Raw genomic sequence first — 20,803 nt, forward strand, 5'->3', positions numbered from 1 at the left:
ACTTTGTAAATGATATACTTTCACATTCTCTGAATTCTTTTATACTCAATATGTACTAATCAATTATCTAAAATTTTAAAAATTTCACAGCACCATATAAATTATTAGAGCCTTGCTAAGATCATTTCTGTGGAAACTGAGCCCTCCGAAAGGGTAACAGGCTTTCTGATCCTGAGCACTTGAAAAATACAGACATTTCCAACATCCCATCTGGACGGAGGCAGAGGATGCCTGGGTCTGTCTGAATGAGGGATAAAGGTGCTGAGTCAGAGATCTGATGGCCACACCGTACCAGATAAACTGGGGGAGAAAAAGTTCTTCCGAGCCACAAACTGCACTGTCACAACAATAGGGACCACACAAAAGCCCGTCCATAAAACTCACCTCTGTGGGGAAAACGATCTGCACAGGAAGCACATATATATTCTAAAACTAAAGGAACAAAACTTGAAAAAACATTAAGGTGGAGCAAGGGATAGTATTCAAAGGACAGCACACATTCCATAGAGTTAGTCTGTAAGAACAGCCAGGAAATTAGCAAGGAAGCAACAGAAGTGTGTGGGGAAAACCTCTGCATGTAAACTGGCAGACACAAGCCGAGATTAAAGAGAGACCTGTTCCTAATCCTGAACATCTGAGGTAACGTCAGAAGAGGGTCTCGTGCTTCATGGGCTTAATCTTCACATACCAAGCACTTCACAGACTGACGTTTCTCTTCATTAAAAATTATTCTTTAGAGGGCTTCCTTGGTGGCGCAGTGGTTAAAAATCCACCTGCCAATGCAGGGGACACGGGTTCAAGCCCTGGTCTGGGAAGATCCCACATGCCACGGAGCAACTAAGCCCGTGAGCCACAACTACTGAACCTACGTGCCACAACTACTGAAGCCCGTGCGCCTAGAGCCCGTGCTCTGCAACAGAGAAGCCACCGCAATGAAAAGCCCAAAGAAGAGTAGCCCTGGCTTGCCGCAACTAGAGAAAGCCCAGGCGCAGCAACGAAGACCCAACGCAGCCAAAAATAAATACATAAATAATCTAATTAATTTAAAAAAATTATTCTATAATGCTAAAGATTTGGGGGGGAACCTTTTAAATAAAACTTAAAATTTTTATTGATAAATACAATAGATTGTCTTGAATAGTTAAAATAACACCAATGATCAGAACAAAAAAGTCAGCTGATAAATAAAATTTCTTAAGAATATTTAAATGTCTGTGTAATCCATACAACACTTAACGACTTATATCTCATTCCATCTTGACAGATGGTGTGATCTCAGTTATAAAGGAGAGCTTATTCAGAATATTCCTGCTTTGGCTAGTAATCACAGAAGCTGAAGAGGAAGCAAATGGTTCATGTAAGAGAAAAATAAAGAATTCCACCTGCTTATGTCCAATTCCATATGATCAGTTCAGACAAGAAACGGGTGTCTGTTGTTACTTCTGTTTCTATTTCACATGTCACGTTAGTACATAAACACAGATTTCTGATAATCAGTCTTTTAACTTAGCTTTTACAAATGTGGAATAAAAATACCTTCATGAGAATACAGCCACCAACCAGAGAAAAATAATATTCTCCTGAAATTTCATTACGTTTGCTGCAAGTACTCAAGTTGCTTGCTCATTGTTATAAAAGATGAAATACCTATGATATAAACTAAGTGTTCTTGTATAACTCCAGATCAGGTTTTAATGGGGCAAAAGTAGCTAAATTTTCTGGTTATTTTAATGATGAAATGCTTAAACCCTCCTTTACAAGGAACCTTACTTTCTTTAATGAAATTGTGTCCCCACTCGGGCTTCTGAGTAACAGGCAGGATTTAACATGAGGCTGAGGTACACAGGAGGAGGGGGGCATACATTTTACAATCTTAGGGGCCAGCTGGATTCACCACATTAATGTAAACATGCTTTTTTGGAAGGAAGGGAGAAGACACATGCATAAACAGAGTGCAGCTATGTGATGCAAATCGTATTTGATACACAGTTTACCTGTATACTTGAATCTCCCTTTATAAACTTTGCTCCTTCTATTATAGTCATGTATGAAAATCTGAGTTGATCTGGTGTCTGAATCAGCCCCATTCGGTATTTTCTCATATTCAGTAACAGTTGTTTAATATTAATATTGTCTCCTTTTTCCATCTGCAAGAAAGGTAAACATTATTCAAGCCTTTTGTTGTTAGGAGTCCAGGAAAGAGAAGCAGTACAGGAAAACCGCTAAGAGCAAGTTAGGACAGGTTGCCCGTCTGCCCCATCCAGGCAGCAGAGGGAGGACTCCTGGCCCTTCAGCTAACTCACAGCTGGCTCCAACCAACAGGAATCTCATTCACTCTGGCTAGTGGTTGGTCGAAGAGAGGATTTATGGCCCATTCTGGCTTAATGTAAGGATAAATACATCGAGATTAGTGCCTTTCTTTTTTAAGAACGTCTTGGCAGGAGTAAATCTTTTCGTTCGGCGCCTTCACGTCTGTGTGTGGCAGCCACTTGAGGGTGCTGGAGCAGAAAGGCGGAAACAGCCAGACCCACAAGGATACCGTGGGGCCACTGCACCAGCTGGGGCTGGATCCACACACCCCCACCCCAACCAGAAAAGAGAACAGCTGTTGAAGTTAAATTTGGCAGGGAACAGGGAAACACACGATCCAGTTTTAGTATTTACCATTAACAGAACAGATGCTTAGAGTTCTTAAACACGTCAAAGTTAACATAACAAGCCGCTTTTGACTGAAGTATAGGATATTAGGCAGAGTGGTAACACAGTAGACGTGCTAAGATACCCTCCCATCAACCTAAAGGGAGGAAAGGCACAGGCCGGTACCCAGGCTGGGGCTGGGAAGGCTGGTGGAGAAAGAACACAGCCCTCAGGCACAACAGGAACCTCAGGGAATGATATTAAAACCCACACTCACCGAGGGCTTAGAAAGTGTTCTAAATGCACTCATCCACTTAATTCTTATGACAGTCCTGGGAGGAGAATATTCTCTCTGCAGTTTGTAAATAAGGAAACTAAGGCAAGAAAGAATTCAATATTATCTACCAACTGATGTTTGAAAAATAAGAAGGGCGGGGGAGAGGACCCATCATTTAGGTAACAAAAGCTACCAGGAAAAGTCTCCTTCGAGAGCTCCAGAATTATCTTGGATGCAGCCCCACCAGTCACAGCAAGAGGCAGCTGAAAAGCTGTAAATGAGAGTTTTTGGTTTTTCTAAAAGAAGGCAGAAGTTCAAGTTTGAAAAACACAGTTCTGGGATCCTGACAGTCGAGCTTACTCCTGCCAGTGGAAACAATAAAAAGGTACAGAAGACTGAAACGAGGTCACTTACCAGAACAAGACAAGTGTCCACCAGAGAAAAGGTGCCTGACCGCCCGATGCCAGCACTACAGTGGATCACCGCAGGCCCGTGTTCAGGATTCAAAGAGCCAGACTCTCGCACTTTAAATAAGAAATTGAGAAATGAAGCTGGTGATTCAGGGACTCCGAAATCTGGCCAGGTAGTATAATGAAAGTGAGATATTGTTCTGGTTTCACCACTCTAAAAAGTGAAAATCAAGGGGGGAAATGTTAGTTCTGAGTTTTTTCTTTTAACAGTCTACTGCAGAAAGATGTGTTTTGTGTAATGTACCATGATTTTTCATTTGGTTTTTGATAATCACATACACAAGTATAGGAAGATTTTCTTTAGGAGAATTTGGAATATATTAATAATAACTAACATTTCTGTAACACTTATTATTTTATAAGCATGTTCTAGGCTTTTTATGTATTAACTCAACCCATACAACAATCCTATTAAAACCTATTTTCCAGATGAGAAAACTGAGGCGAAGGGTTAAGTAATGCACCCAAGGTCACACATCAGAAAATGGCAGAGGCAGGATTAGAGCAGCACTTGGGTTCCCAACCACTGACCTGCACCATACATGCTGCCAGGATTTTCTTTAATTCATACATCATGATGAGTGGATTCTATTCTATTTTTTTAAATCTCTACCAGTTTAATTTTACATTCTTTAATGGTTTCTTTTTTAAGAATTTCAAAGTTTTAAAAAATATAATGTTCCCCATTATATGAGTTATCTTTTAGATTCTGCTATACAGGCACAGAGGAACAACTCAAGAATTAATTTAAAGAAACAATCTTTACATTTTTAACTGAAATTGCTCTCCTAATTGCTGCTTTTCCCCATGGTAACAATTTCCAATCCTAGAACTGCTGACATGGCTTTGCTGATGTGCGAACATGATTTACCAACATGCTAAGTGTTTCCTGTCTCGTAAAGCCTGCCTGGCACTCACCACCACTTCCTGGACATTCTCAACGACCTTTATTTCTGACTAACTCATTATGAAAACGTTCCTTGGCTTTTGCCAAAGGCCCTCTGCCCCCAGGAGCACTTCTCTGCCTTCTGCTCTTCATTCACAGAGGGAGCGGCAACCGCTAACACATCTTTGCACAATGTTTCAGCTTTAATTACAGGACTATTTTGGAAGAAGGAGCCACAGAAGCAGCATTAAAAAACCCTGATTTTTTTAACGGTTACTTTTACAGCATCTACCTTTCAATACAAATTTACAAAATTAAACTTAGCTTTCTTTTTTTAAAAAACAATATTTCCCTTTTTTCAGTACAGATTAAGACTCCTAAGTCCCAGACTCAGTTATATGAGGTACAGCACTGATAAAATACAGTGCAGAAGTTAAAAAAAATTTTTAATTATACGCATTTAGTGACTAATTTTTCTTGACATCCAGCTTTCATAATTCCAAGTACACTGTGATCCATAGGTTCTCAGTACACTGAAGGCACTAGAAGATTTCCTATTACTAATTAAAATGCTCATTGCGATTATTAAAATTCAAAACATTTCCTTTTAAATTCCAAATTAATTATGCTAAGTGAAAGCAACAGACTCTAAAGGCTGTATACTGTACGATTCCATTTACATGACAGCATGGAAAAGACAAAATTATAGGAATTGAAACCAGCCCAGTGGTAGCCAGGAGCTGAGAGTGGGGCCGGGCTGACTGTACACAGGCAGCATGAGGAACGTGCGCATGCGCATGCATGCGTGTGTGTATCTAGGGGATGGTGACAGAACTGTTCTTTATCTTGACTGGGCAGGTGGTGACACGAATGCACTGTCAAAACTCAGACCTATACATCAAAAAGATTGTATCTTACTGTATGTAAAAACAGTGTTTAAAACATTCCAAATTAAGGAGGCTAAACTGTAGCTTCCTTCTAGAAAACCGTAAATGGCAGCCATCTGATACCCACACAGGACTGGGGTCCTAAGTCCTTTCCTCCATCAGCCCAGGCACACGGTTAACTCAACCGCATCTTCCTTTAAATGGGGCCTCAGATTCCAGTGGGTGTCTTTAACCCTCTCCCCCGACAGCAGCCCTGCTGCAGTCCTCAGCCACCACGCTGTGCTGACCATGCACAGAGGCCCAGCCCTGGTCCACATGGGCCTCAGGTCCAGGTGGACCTTCTGGAGGTCCCAGGCCTAGGAGGGGTGGTGCCAGGGCCCTGCTCCCAGGGAAGTGTTCCCTAGGGTGTGGCCTATACAGTGTAGGTTCAACTATGCATCACCTCCTGGCCCAAAACCTACAGTTATCCCACAATCCTGGGCAACTACTTGCTTTTTCTTTGCTTATATGGTTTTGGCTCAAGACTAGTGGCCTCTTTATTTCTTTCAAATTCAGGTCACACTGTCTGGGATGCTCAAAGCCAGTTTCCAGAAATGCTCACCACTGTATAATACAGTCTTTCTCATGAATAGATTTTTGAAAATCCATCTTTTTCTTCCATGTAGGACCAGACTAAAGAACTTCTTAGAGGTTAATTTTGTATTAATTCACTCCTACTGAAACAAGATTCAAAAAACTTAGCTCACAAAAATCACATAATTCCCAAAGGGCCACAGAAGTAATAAGATCCATATGTTTACTACTCTGGTATAAAAAAAAGTTTATATGGGGCTTCCCTGGTGGCGCAGTGGTTGAGAGTTCATCTGCTGATGCAGCGGACACGGGTTCGTGCCCCGGTCCGGGAAGATCCCACGTGCCGCGGAGCGGCTAGGCCCATGAGCCATGGCCGCTGAGCCTGCGCGTCCGGAGTCTGTGCTCCACAGCGGGAGAGGCCCACGTACCGCAAGAAAAAAAAAGTTTATATGAACGATTGGATACCTTTTCCCTCTTTTTCATGCTGGAAAAAAAACGAGAATGGGGGCTTCCCTGGTGGCGCAGTGGTTGAGAGTCCACCTGCCGATGCAGGGGACGCGGGTTCGTGCCCCGGTCCGGGAGGATCCCACATGCCGCGGAGTGGCTGGGCCCGTGAGCCATGGCCGCTGAGCCTGTGCTCCGCAACGGAAGAGGCCACAACAGTGAGAGGCCCACGTACCACAAAAAAAAAAAAAAAAAAAAAAAAAAAACGAGAATGGGGGGGAAAGGGTTCCAAAGCATACAGAGCTAAAACAAAATTCATCTTTATTCCGAACAGTCTCTACATTTAGACTCTACAGTTTCTGACAAACTCCTAGTTTCAAACAGCAGACTCACCCTTCCCTCCTGCTCGGTCACCAAGCCCCTCAGTCCTGCTGTGACAACCAGTCAGCTCCATCCCTTCTCACCGCCACCCCTCACACCCCACTCCAGCCGGTCTGCACACACCTGCCCAGTTTTCTCCATAAGGCACTACATCATGGACACCACTCTCTGCACAAAGATGTCAGCAGTTCACCATTCTTCTTAGGGCAAAATCTCATTTACATTTATTTGAAGAATTTTAAATGTAACGTCTTTGAATCAGATGACAAGCTCATGGTCCATGGAGGCCAGGAAGCTAAACTATGAGCTGAGTAGGTACAAAAGCTGAGAGCCTGGGGGTAATTTAAGTGTGCGCTGTCTACAGCCATTCAAATGCAAGTTAACTATAATTGTTATCAATATGAGTAAGACTATAAATGTTCTAATTATTACTTAAAAATCTATACAGCTCTACAGCCCCAGGCCCAATTTTCACACTTTAGGCACAGAAAGAAGGTAGCAAGATTGTTTCCAAGAATTTCACAAGCCCCAGTTCCATCACCTGTAAATGGAGTTTAAGAAAGTACTGATCTCACAAGGCTGCTGTGAAGGGTAAACAAGGCAACACCTGCACGTGGTGCCATGTGAAGAGATGCGGTGATCTCTGACACAATGACACACTCGCTGCTGCCTTTACCGCGGCCCCTGATCCGCTCCCATCAACTGTAACCTCTCCACATTTCCAACCTCCTCACCTGTGTTTCCGCTCCACCTGGAGAGAAGCAAGCTTGTCGACCCCGCCTCCCTTGAGGTCACTGCCCTAGTTCAGTCCCTCACCAGCTCCTGCAGGATCCCGTACTGGCCGTGTTAAATACGTGGTCACCATAACTCACTCTGGAAGATGACCGGAACTCCCAGGTCGGGAGGGGAGGAGAGCACCAGGGCAGGGGGCAAGGGGCTTGGGTTCTAAGCAGGGGGCAGGGCAACGCCCAAGGCATGGTAGGAAGAGGCAAGGCGCGGGCCGGCCGGGGACTCCTGTACTGGCCACGGAAGGGCTTCCCAGACCCCGGTGGAAGGACCAAGCCGTGTTTCAGGACAAGCACTCAGGTGTGGGGTGGTGAACAGGGTACTTGGTGCAAATGCAGAGGGGGTACAAGGGCAACAGGTAAGGACCCTGCCCATGGGGAGCTGAAAACCTTGTTATGATGTCAAAATATACACATGCGCAAGTGCTGCACAAGCTGGGAAATGGTACAATTTAAATTATGAAGAGAAGCGTAAGAAGATCCTAGCTGTTAGGAGTGAATGCATCACAGGTACATTAAGTGACCGAAGTGAGAAATGGGCACAAGCTGGACAGAAGAGTGCACAGGACATAAACAGACAGGAGAGGAGGACACCCGGGTGGCATCTAACCCTGCTCTGGGCAAATCTAGAGGCAGAGAAACAGAACTCAGCATGAAAACAGCCTTCCTGGAACTTGATACTCATAAAGCTGGTCGAGGACACTACTGAAAATGGTGAAGGCCAACTAAACAGAAAAGCCCAAAAGACAAGTTCTCCAGATGACCTGGGATTTTAAAAGCCCCTCAAAACTATCTTCATAGCTTAAGCCACAAGGCCCCTTTTAAAAGCAGACATGGAATCTCTTCACGTGGGGCCAGAAGTTCAAACTCTGAGCTCTCATCACGACGCTGGAAAGGGCAGCTGGTGCTTTACTGCCCACCAGACATGAAGTCTCTATGGAGCAGGGCCTGACAGGAGGCAGCTCTGGCCCCAGATCTGTTAAAAGGCACAGCCAGACTCCTTTAGAAGCAACCTGGTCCTCTGAAACTCAGGAACCTCCACCCAGACCTGCAGGTGAGGCCGGCTGTCCCTCCCCTACTTCATCATCACCTTCTCTCCTGCAGCGCGTCCTCCACTGCCCTGGCTCCTGCAGCCCTTCCCAACTCCAAGGGAGCCGCTAACAACAGGAGACCCCACACTGAGTCTGAGGCACTGTCAGAGCATTAATTCACTCGATCATCGTAACAACCCTACAAGGCAGGTGCGTCATCATCCTCGTTTTGCAGATGAGAAAACGGAGGCACAGAGGTTAAATAATGGGACCAGTCACACAGCCAGGAGTGGTAGAGCTCGGATTTAAACTCAGGCCACATGGTTCCTGAGTCTAAGTACTTAACCAAATGCAATTCTGTCTCTCCTACTGAAACGCTACTTTATTCTTCTAACACAACCAAATGCAATTCTGTCTTTCCTACTGAAACGCTACTTTATTCTTCTAACACTCCTAGCTTTTACTAAAGATTGTAAAATAGAACATAAACTGTTGCTATTTAATTATGGTGTACTCTGAACCCAGGGCAGTAAGAAATCACACAATTGCCAGCAATTAAAACGTAGGGGTTGGCCTGCTCCCAGGGCAGCCTCAACTTCAGAAACTTTAGAACCAAGGATCTTCCTTTACAACAATCAGCATCTTTTTCAAAAGACTTGGTCCCATCTCATTAGAAGTTAGGAGATCTGGATTTGAGTTCTGGTTTATCACTTATTAACTGAGTAATCTATTTATGGAAAAAATCCATTAACCTCATGGATTTTCAGGTTATTTTTTTTTAAGTATGAAAACCAGGGATATTAAGAATATTTACTCTGTCCACATTTTAGGAAGACTGTAGGACAAATGATACATATGTGAAAATACTTTGCAAAGTGATAAAGAAAATACAAAAGTTATTCTACCTTATTATTTGAGGTGTAATCAATGCTCAGGACAGAGAAAAACACCTATGCCCACCTCCTTCTAAATCAATTTTAATGCCACAAGCAGAGGAGGTACCTGGGATCAGTAAACACCATGAGAAGATGATTCCAAGACCCATGAGAACTTTATGGAAACGCAGCTCTGTTTCTGGGAATTAGCACTGGACAACCCAGGACCAAGTAGTAGCTGATGTATTTCAATGCAGCTTAAGATACATGCAAATGTATGTATGTTTGTATGTATGTTTGGAATCACTGGTGCAAAATAAATACAGTGAGGAGATTCATAAAGAAGCCTCCTCCCTGGATGACCTAAGAGATCCCATAATAAGCTTAGCTATGAAAGTCATGGAAGCTGGACCTGGCCCGAAGCACTCGGCACACATCTGTACTTATAGTACGTAATAAAAAACAGAGAGGTGTTTCAGGAGATCAACCATAAAAGGTACTTCTGCATATCTAAAAAGTGTATATATCTCCCTTAGCTACAAAGCTTTTTTTTTTGGTTAATGATCACACGTTAATCACTCAATTCACTTAATAGTTAAGTAAAACAGTATCTCACTTTAGATACATTCCCGAAGCCATTTTTGGGCAAACATTTTCCTATTTTGTAGTTTTTCTAGTTTCTGAGAGCATCTCAGAATCACTCTTATTTCATATTTTCTAGTTATTCTAATTACGAACCAAAGAAGGCAAAGAGGTAAGTGGGAAGAGGGGAGAAGTATCTCAATCTTCAGCCTGACAACAGCAGGCTCACAACCCACCCTGTACCTGTATCTCAACCAAGTACCAGGAACGAGTCTTATATTTCTGGAAAAAAATCCAAGTAAATGTTCTTGAGACCATATGGTAAATTTACTTCACCATTTTCACCAGTTCAATAAAGACAAATTTCCGTGTGACTAATCCCTTGAATTAACAACACTCTCAATAGTAGTAAGTATCAGAGCTGGCGTTTACAGGGTACCTGGTCTGTGTTAGTGCCTCTGCACACACACCCTCACCCGACCCCACAACGGCCCTGAGAGGGAGGCACCACCATCTCCATCCCACAGATGAGGACAGACTTCAGGAGGTCTGGGAGCAGATACACTAAGTAGCAGAGCTGGATGTGAATCCAGGTTGGCCTGATTCTAAAGCCCTCTCTCTTAATCCCTGACTAATTTTAGTAAGTTATTCTGAATCCTCAAATATTTACCTGAACTTTAAAATTCTTAGTTTCTAAGGTTTCTTGAGAGTCCTCAGAGAGCTACCACATATAGGAACAAAATCTATAAGGAAAAGGTTATGGCTGTACACTATTATAGGTTATTATTGAAATGAATGGACTGCCGCAAACTTCATATCTAAGAACAAGGAATAATCCTTAAAATCATCATATAAAGCCCCATAGTTTGGGCATGAAAAGTCTTACATTGGTGTTTCCTAACTGCAGCAGATGGACTGTATAATAGGACTTCACGTCTTCCGACAGGAACTTCACACTGAAGCCTGTTTCCTTAAACAGCATCTCTCGGTCATCCTTTGTCGGCCAGTACTGTGCACATTTAACCTAAATTTAAGAATTTAGGTTAATGCATATGACTTTTTTTAGTTTATAGACATAATGAAACCATAAAAAGCTGGAAAGGAAAACAAACCACACACACACTATATATTTTTCAAGTACCCAAATCTAAGAACAGTCACACTACGTTTGATGTTTAATGTATTTTAATAAGATTGACATCTTACAAAAGCAGGTTTGTAAAATGTTCCTCTAACTTATACACTAAAAAAACCCCCATAAACAGATATCATGTTCATAAAATGAAAATCAATTAGTCATTTCTAAAGCAGGGTAACGTATATTTTATCATCATACTGGCATTCACACTATTTTTCTATAAATATCAAATTCTTACAAGAATCTTATCTTCAAACAGTATTGAAAAGGCTTTATTTTACAAGTATTTTCCATAAATACCCGTTAATCTGCTACTAAATACTACTACATATCTAGAAATAACATTACATACCTATTTACTAAAATTAAGTCGGGGAAAGAATTAGAAGATAAGCTCCTTTACCTAGAGTTGTTACCTTTTGGCAGAACTATTGACATGGAATTTGTATTTGTGACAATAAAAACATCTTCCCAAAAGCCAAATTATGAGGCCAGCAGGCTGAGGTAAGGTGAGCTAGAGTCATTTCATTAGGAAAAAACACCAGAAAAACATCCTTGTAATATGGCCATTTCTCCTTTTCGAAATCACAAATAGCTACAAATAACAAACAATAAAAATGCTTCCAAAACAAATGAATACTATGAGCTGACACTTCAAAAGGTCAGCTTAAAGACATTTAAAAAATGGCACAAGAAGTGAAAGAGCATAAATTAGAATCTGAACAACTCAGAAATGAGGTGACAGAAAAGAAAAAAGATTCAGAAATAACAACACACTTCATCAACAAAGACTAATTAATTAAACTAGGAAAAAGAGATGTGACTAAACACAACAGATGATGCCTTAAGAGAAAAAGGAGGACATTTTTAAAATAAAAAAAGAAATGAAGAGAGAGACAAATAGGATTAGAGAAAATGTGACAACCATAAAAAATAAGCAAGAAAATCTAACACATGTATAATAGGAGGACCCAAGAAAAGAACACCAAAGCAAGCAAGGGAACAGAATAAATGTCAACAAGTATAATTCAATAAATTTTTCTTTAAAGAAAGAAAAAATGTCTGAAATCACATACTGAAAAAGCACTCTATGCCCCTGGACAAACTGACCCAGAATGACCAACACAGAAATATTTTGGTAAAATTATTGGGATTTGAAGGAAAAAAATCCTTTGGGTAACCTAGGTAAAAAGAATAAGTGATTAATAAAGGAAATAAAGATGTCCATTTGACTTTGACAGTAATTTGTAATGCCAGAAGAAAATGGAGTAATACATTTAAGTTGTTCAAAGAAAAGCAAATATGAGCCAAAGATTTTATATTCTGCCAAACTGACTGTTAAGCACTGAGCCAGCAGATGAACTGTCATTGGCACGTAAGACATCAGGGACTATGGTGCCCATGAGTCCTTCCTCAGGATCCTCTGGAGTATAACCTACAGACAAAATGACTGGAGAGACACCTCAACATATACAGACTTACACAAAAGGGGCATAAGGGACAGAGTATAATGTGCTATAAACTCTGACAATGTACATAAAGTACAACTTTAAAAAAAACAGAATGGGAAAAGCAAAACATTTTAAACTTTTTTTCAGTAGTTATTTTGGTGATGGAGTTGATTTTGTTATTATGACTATTTTCTGTGTGCAATATCAGACAAAGTAAAAGAGTCACTATAAGATATTTGATATCACTAGTGTCTTTGAGAACCAGAATTCATGGTATGGAAAACACTGTAACAGATATAAAGGATAGAAAGGATTGGGCCAACCCCTATAAGCCTAAATTTGAATCAGAAATATCAGTATGAACACTAGCGCTGTGTTATCTTAACACAGAAACATATTTTTCCTTAGCTCTGTTCACTGAAAAGACCAACCCAGTGGCAACAAACATCCCTATTTTTGTTGTGACCCTGAAATACCACTGACTACTGAAAGAAATTAAGGCCCCTTAAAGAAATGGCTGATTCTTACACAAGAGTTTAAGATGAGCCTGCAATAATGGAGTCATTCCAGACAGCAAGTAGCTATGAAGACTCTTGGGTCTGTGTAAAAGAACTCAGGGCCCAACTTGAAGAGCTTCCTGCTGGCCAGTGAAGGGGCAATCTGACTACAAATAAGGATAATAACTGCCATGGAGTGAAATGAATCAAAGATGTTTGAATCCGTGACTTCACAGTACCTGATGCCCTCCCGCCCTGCCCCCACACCAAGAAAACCTAAGTGGTCACATGTTGAGGACACTAGGGAATCAACTTCTTTTGAAAACTGCTTTTCCTATTTAAAAGTGGCCAAGGGGCTTCCCCGGTGGCACAGTGGCTGGGAGTCTGCCTGCCAACACAGGGGATGCGGGTTCGAGCCCTGGTTCGGGAGGATCCCACATGCCGTGGAGCAACTAGGCCTGTGCGCCACAGCTGCTAAGCCTGCGCTCTGGAGCCTGTGAGCTACAACTACTGAGCCTGCGTGCCACAACTGCTGAAGCCCACGTGCCTGGAGCCCGTGCTCTGCAACGGGAGAAGCCACTGCAGTGAGAATCCTGCACACCGCAAAGAAGCATAGCCCCCGCTCGCTGCAACTAAAGCCTGTGAACAGCAATGAAGACCCAACGCATCCATAAATAAATAAATAAACAAATTAATTAATTAATTAAAAAATAATAAATAAAAGTGGCCAAGTAACAAGAGTGGGAGGTTGTGTTTTTTTTTTTTAATAGAAGTATTCCAACAAGAGATCCTGGAATATCACTATTTTATATCTCCTAATTAATTAAGGAGCTAAACACCGACCAGCAACAGCTGCCACCATCATTACGCTGACAAACATTATGCCCCCACCCACAAGGTGACCTTCCCCCAGACAATTAAACCTGACTCTAGATCAAACCACCGTAAATATGATTTCTGGTGGCAGTCTTTTTTTTTTTTTTTTGCAGTATGTGGGCTTCTCACTGTTACGGCCTCTCCCACTGCGGAGCACAGGCTCCGGACGCGCAGGCTCAGCGGCCATGGCTCATGGGCCTAGCCGCTCCACGGCATGTGGGATCTTCCCGGACTGGGGCACGAACCCGTGTCCCCTGCATTGGCAGGCGGACTCTCAACCACTGCGCCACCAGGGAAGCCCTGTCTTATCTTTTTATTATACTAATTATACTGCAGAATGAGGGATGAAACTTATAATCCTCTAGTTGGCAACGCTGCTCAAAATGTCCCAACTGATAGAGCCCCCATCACTTGAAGCACGAAAACCAGTGTAAACGACTACGCTGACATTGCTGGATACTCTGGTATGTTAACGCCACTTCAGATCTGAAACAGACTAGAAAAACCTTCACCACCATTGAAAACTGGCAACTATTAATCTAGAAAAAAGGAAGAGGGATTTCCCTGGTGGTGCAGTGGATAGGAATCCGCCTGGCAATGCAGGGGACACGGGTTCAATCCCTGGTCTGGGAAGATCCTGCATGCTGCGGAGTAACTAGGCCCATGTGCCACAACTACTGAGCCTGCGTTCTAGAGCCCATGTGCCACAACTACTGAGCCCATGTGCCACAACTACTGAGCTCGCAGGGCTAGAGCCCATGCTCCACAACAAGAGAAGCCCTCACTCGACTAGAGAAAGCTCGTGCGCAGCAACGAAGACTCAATGCAGCCAAAAATAAATAAAATTAAATCTTTTTTTTTTTTTTAAAAAAAGGAAGAATCAGGAACCTGAAAAGCAGAGTAGTCTAAGACCTCAGGGCTGAAAGAGACCTGACAGACAATACTTTCCAATTTGCATGTTTGACAGAAGAGGACCCAAAAGCCACAGAAGCTGAAAGACTTACCCAACGTCACACCGCTAATTAGCACTGGGTTTAGACTGCACTTCAAATGTCAATGAATTTATACATTTCCATACTTACTGCCTTGTGACCTAAGAGCCAATGGTAATTTATAAAGGTTTTAGAAACCTGTCACTTTAATCTTTCATAAAATTTCCAGGATTTTGATAATAATAAATTGTAAAGATTGTGATAAAGCCTACAGATTCCAAAGATCTAAATACCACTACTAGCCAATACTGGCTCCATTATACTTATATTTTGGAGGGTAGTGGTCCGCAATTGTTATTTAAATATTTAAGGTAAAAAAGGAAAAGGATACATTAGCTCTTCTGGTCAGAATCACCCTGACCACTAGCCTTTAGCAATTAAAGGCCAAAACTAATGAATGAATATCCCAAAAGAAATAAGAAAATATTTATAAGTTAACAATTACAGGCAGTACACTAAGTTGTAAATATCAAGTATTACTCACCGATTCTTTCTCCACAATTCGGTTTAGCATGACAACTGCTTTGGTCTTTTGCTGCCAAACCATGAGCCAGAAATGACAACCTGTATTAGGAAGTGGACCCTGTAAGAACAGAGAAGGAAAAGTGGGTAAGAGAAAGGGGACAGAGTAAGGCTCCGAGGAAACTCCTTCAGGGAAGCTTCTCGTCTGAGAACAGTGTATCGGATCATAAAGAATAAATCGAGACTTTAAATCCACTTGAACTAAAAACAGGTCTGTGCTAGTTAGGATTACTGATTATCAACGATCAAAACTGACTTTTATTTACTTAGGCAGAAAAGAAAAATTTTCAGGCTCTCACGTGACTTTCAGAGTTGAGGGCTGGAAAACCAGGCTTGGGTAGGAACAAACGTCAAGACAAGATTTTGTCCAAAGAGGAGTGGGCTTGGGACAGTACTCCCAACCTGTCACTAACATCACCTGCTTTGCTGGTACTGCCATCCTAAGGTGGCTGTAGTACTCATGCACAACCTGTAAGCAAACCAGGGTCAAAATCGCAGGCGCCAAGTTCTACGGGTTGTATTCTAGCTGTAAAGGAGGCAGGCAAAGGCGATTTCTGTCCCCTCCAGTCTCTGCTGCAGAAAGAGAGGCCCTGCCTTCCATGATGAGGGCAGCCCTGCAAAGGAGGAAGTCTGTGCCAGCACTGGCCTGCAACCAACCCAAGTTAGTTACAAAGAGAATTCCAGAAAAAGCGGAAATTTCAAAGCACCTGCACCACTATGAAACTGTTAATCTACAAAACCAGAGAATGTGTAACCTCAAGAGCAGAGTTAAAAGGGGTAACGGTGCATATCACAATACTGCCATGGGGAAAAAAAATCAAGTCATATTATGAATTTCCAATTACCTTCACATTTTGATTAATGGGTAGCACAGGGCAGAATAAAGGGCAAACAAGAGATGAGAAGGCCATGCCCAAACTTTAACTATTTTAAGTGAGTAAAGATTAACATGAACAAGGTTTGACTGTACCTCCAGTAACTCAACAAGCATTCACCTTGCAGGACACTGGGAGGCCAGGTCTGACTAGAGCTTCAGCTCCACATGGAAAATAAGGCAATTCAAGTGGTGCTACACTGAAAGCAGCTTTAGGGCAGTTGTATCCCTGGTGTGTAGTGGGTGTTGGGTAAATATTATTTGAACTAATAAACTCTAAGCTCTAAGTTATACAAATGCTAGAAAGGGATTGGGAATCCTGAGGAGCTGCACCCTCAGGTTTGAGGGACTGTTCCCCTCCTTTGGTGCATGTTATCCAATGCTTGAGTTACTTCCAAAACCAAACAGTGTGAAGGTAAAAACAGCAATGAGAAGAACCCCAGTAAAATGAATGCTGTTTCTTTTGTCTAAAAAAATGGACAGATCAGTTCACCAACGAAGTTGCTCCTTAGTGTGTTCATGCACATGCACGCGTGCGCGCACACAGACACACACACACACACACACACACGCACATTCTGTTAGTGGTTCTGAAATGGGAGAGGGTTTCTCAGCCCTTCCACTTACCAGCAATACTACCTATTTTTCTTGTGCAAAATGGAGATCTATATACCAAGGGACTGATATATACGTTTTTAGTTTTCATAAAACTCAGAGGGAAAAGATGACAAAAATAATAAGCAACAAAGGACAACGAGAACAACTGCAGTTTTAATAAACACTTAGCATCTCTGGTTTTCTCTATCTTTTGAAATATTTTCTGTGCGTGTTCTCTGTTCCAACGTACTAGATACAAAGGCAAAAGCAGTCTCAGATGTCAAAGAGCTTACGATAGAGGCAAGGAACGGAAACACATCAAGCACCACAACAGTAAGGGGTAAACCATCAGGTCTGCAGGAGTAGGAAGGATACTGACGCAGAGCCTTAAAAATGAGGAGGGCACTGACATGGGGGAAGGAAGGGTAGGGAATCAGGATCCATTCCCAGCATAAGGCAAGGCATGTGCAAGTTTAGGAGACATCTGGGAAAAGACAGTTAGATTGCTGAGGGCAACATGGAGGTACATGGTAGGAAACTGCACCTGCAGAACGGGAGGGTCTCGAATCCAAGAAATAGTCACCAAACTCTTCTTTAAGGAGTAAAGGGATACGACCAGATCCGTATGTCACAAAAAGTAATTCTGGTGGAATTGTTAAAGATGGATTAGGGAGGACGGACTGGTGACAAGGAAATAAGTTAAGAAGCTACCACTTTGGTGCAGATAAAATTCAAGAGAGCTCTGAAGAAGGGCAGGACAGCAGAACAAAGGAAAGCAGAGCAAAGGACACATGAGGAGGACAGCTTTAACCCATATGAGAAAAATAGGAAGGCGGCTGGCATGGTTTAAAAAAAAAGAAAGAGTTTGACATAGAAAATGCAGAATTTGTGACATCAATTGGTCACGTGGGTAAAAACACCCATATGGATGTTGAAAAATATAAGGCAGGGGGTGGAGGCAGGGGTGGGACTCTGTCAGGACACAAAGAAGCTCTCCAACATGGACAGGAGGTTTAAATGAGATCACTAGGGTATGAGTCAGGCATTTTCTTTTACGTGATGAGATTTATAATGTTTTATAAAAGGGTTATTACTATCATTACTACTACCAATAAAAAGCAGTAACAAATGCCACAATAAATACTCCATGGACTACTCACCATAGTACCAGGCACTATATGAGTTTTTATCAGCATTGTTCTATAGATAATAGAGATATATATCAATAATATAGGTACACAATTGACTCTTGAACAATACGGGTTTGAACTGCGGGGGTCCACATATAGGCAGATTTTTTTCAATAAATATACAGTTGGCCCTCTTATCCATGGGTTCCGCATCTGCAGAATCAACCAACCTCAGATGGCAAACTTAATACATGATCCGTGATTGGTGGAATCTGTATATGTGGAATCCCAAGGACAGAGAAGGACAACTATGCACTTGAGCACCCATGGGTTGTGGCATCTGCAGAGGATCCTGGAGGCAAACCCCCCACAGATACCAAGGGACGACAGTACAGGCTTGGGGAATAAGTAATGTGTCCAAGGTCACACAGTAGTTTCAAGGCAGCAGATCTGAATAATTAAGAGCAGAACCATGCAGTCTATGGAGACCATGTAGCTTCACATCCTGGCCTCATCCCACTTGTTGCATGGCCTTGGTAAAGTTATTTGAAGTTCCTTTGTCTTTTTAGGTGATTCCTCGTGTTAACATAAGGATAACAATAGTATTTACCACAGAGGGTTATCCTGAGGCTTAAATTACACAAAACATAAAATATAGAACAGTGTTAAAAACTGCTAGCTGTTACTATTTACAACAGCCAAGACATGGAAGACATCTAAGTGACCATCTACAGATGAACGGATAAAGATGTGGTACATATATACAATGGAATACTGCTCAGCCATAAAAAATAATGAAATAATTCCATTTGCAGCAACATGGATGGACCTAGAGATTATCATTCTAAGTAATTCAGACAAAGACAAATACTATATGATATCACTTACATGTGGAATCTAAAATATGATACAAAAGAAATTATTAAAACAGAAACAGACTCACAGACAGAAAACATACTTACGGTTACCAAAGGGGAAAGGGGAGAAGGGATAAATTAGGAGTTTGGGATTCACAAATACACACTACCATCTATAAAATAACAGGATTTACTGTGTAGCTCAGGGAACTATATTCAGTAACTTGTAATAACCTACAACAGCAAAGAGTCTGAAAAAGAAGAGATATAGATGTATGTGTGTGTATATAACTGAATCACTTTTTGTACACCTGAAACTAACACAGTACGGTAAATCAACTATAGTTCAATAAAATAATAAATAAAAGATTGCTAGGTCGGGGACTTCCCTGGTGGCACAGTAATTAAGAATCCGCCTGCCAATGAAGGGAACATGGGTTCGAGCCCTGGTCTGGGAAGATCCCACATGCCATGAAGCAACTAAGCTCGTGCGCCACAACTACTGAGCCTGCGCTCTAGAGCCCGTGAGCCACAACTACTGAGCCCATGTGCCAAAACTACTGAAGCCCGCATGCCTAGAGCCCATGCTCAGCAACAAGAGAAGCCACCACAATGAGAAGCCTGCGCACTGCAACAAAGAGTAGCCCCTGCTCCCTGCAACTAGAGAAAGCCCACGTGCAGCAACAAAGACCCAACACAGCCAAAAATAAATATATATATATAAATTAATTAATTAAAAAAAGATTGCTAGCTGCTAGCTGTTAATTTTACTTCCCACTAGGATGTGAAGTTCATAATGGCACTTTTTTTTTTTTTTCTTTTTTGCAGTATGCGGGCCTCTCACTCTTGTGGCTTCTCCCATTGCGGAGCACAGGCTCCGGACACGCAGGCTCAGCGGCCATGGCTCACAGGCCCAGCTGCTCCACAGCATGTGGGATCTTCCTGGACCGGGACACGAACCCACATCCCCTGCATCGGCAGGCGGACTCTCAACCACTGCGCCACCAGGGAAGCCCCCATAATGGCAGTTTTATGAATGGCTGTTTTATTCAAACGATTCTGCCACAAAGTAGGCACTCAAAGCTTTGTTGGATGAATGAACATCCAACGAAGCAGCCAGACTGGGATTCAAATACAGATACCATGAATCCAGAGTTTACCCTCTTTCTTAAGATACAAAGGTTCAAAATGTGGTCCCAGGGAGTTGAAGTGATGAGTGTAGACTGGACAGAGGAAAAAACCTAAGTCAGAATCTTGAGAAACAACTGCATTTTTAGAGACTAAAGATGAGAAAGAGGAATGGATTAAAAAAGACTTGAAAAAAAGAGAGAAAGAAAGGGTGTGATAAGGAATCTAGGTTAATTATTTTTTTGTTTTTTATCATTATGGCTTTTCCAAATAGAAAGCAAATGTTTTTAACTCTAAAAATGAGTTTATTAAAAACATGAATGCACATAATACTTCAAATATTACAGAAAATGGGAAATTAAAGTCTCTCTTTTTTCCTAATTTCCAGAAATCATCAGTAAGAAGAGCACATGTATAATTTATTTAGCCAGCCCCTTGCAGACTGCTTCAATTCTACTATTTCTGGCCCTATGCTATTAAAATGAAGTTGTAACAAACATCCTCACATGTATCTTTCTGTCTTTACGTATTAGACCCCTGAGTATTATAAACTTTTAAATCTCTGCTGATCTGACAGGAGAAAAGTGGTAACCGATTGCTGGTTTAAATTTATATTCCCTAATTACTAGAAAAGTTGAGCATCTCTTCATATGTATATTGTCTATCTTTATTTCTTTTCTTTGAACTGTGAATTTATGTTCTTTGCCAGTTTTTTTCATGGACTGTTTCTCTTTTTCTTTTTGATTTACAGGAGCTGCTTTACTTCAAGTAAAAAAGAGTGATTAGGGCTTCCCTGGTGGCGCAGTGGTTGAGAGTCCGCCTGCCGATGCAGGGGACACGGGTTTGTGCACTGGTCCAGGAGGATCCCACATGCCGCAGAGCGGCTGGGCCCGTGAGCCATGGCCGCTGAGCC

General features: G+C 41.9%; 1 protein-coding gene across 3 annotated transcripts in view; it reads right to left on the minus strand.

Moving 5' to 3' along the window:
• PTPN2 (protein tyrosine phosphatase non-receptor type 2) overlaps positions 1 to 20,803 on the minus strand; it is a 76,552-nt gene that overhangs the window by 13,478 nt on the left and 42,271 nt on the right. For all 3 annotated transcript variants that reach the window (XM_082853455.1, XM_082853456.1, XM_082853454.1), the window contains exons 4-7: positions 15,267 to 15,365; positions 10,715 to 10,852; positions 3,329 to 3,538; positions 1,995 to 2,147 (exon numbers count right to left, since the gene is read on the minus strand). In XM_082853455.1, the coding sequence (XP_082709581.1) occupies positions 1,995 to 2,147; positions 3,329 to 3,538; positions 10,715 to 10,852; positions 15,267 to 15,365 (600 nt within the window). The remainder of the gene's footprint in view (positions 1 to 1,994; positions 2,148 to 3,328; positions 3,539 to 10,714; positions 10,853 to 15,266; positions 15,366 to 20,803) is intronic.

Source organism: Leucopleurus acutus, assembly GCF_964270905.1.
Source record: "Leucopleurus acutus genome assembly, chromosome: 13".
Lineage (NCBI taxonomy): Eukaryota > Metazoa > Chordata > Mammalia > Artiodactyla > Delphinidae > Leucopleurus > Leucopleurus acutus.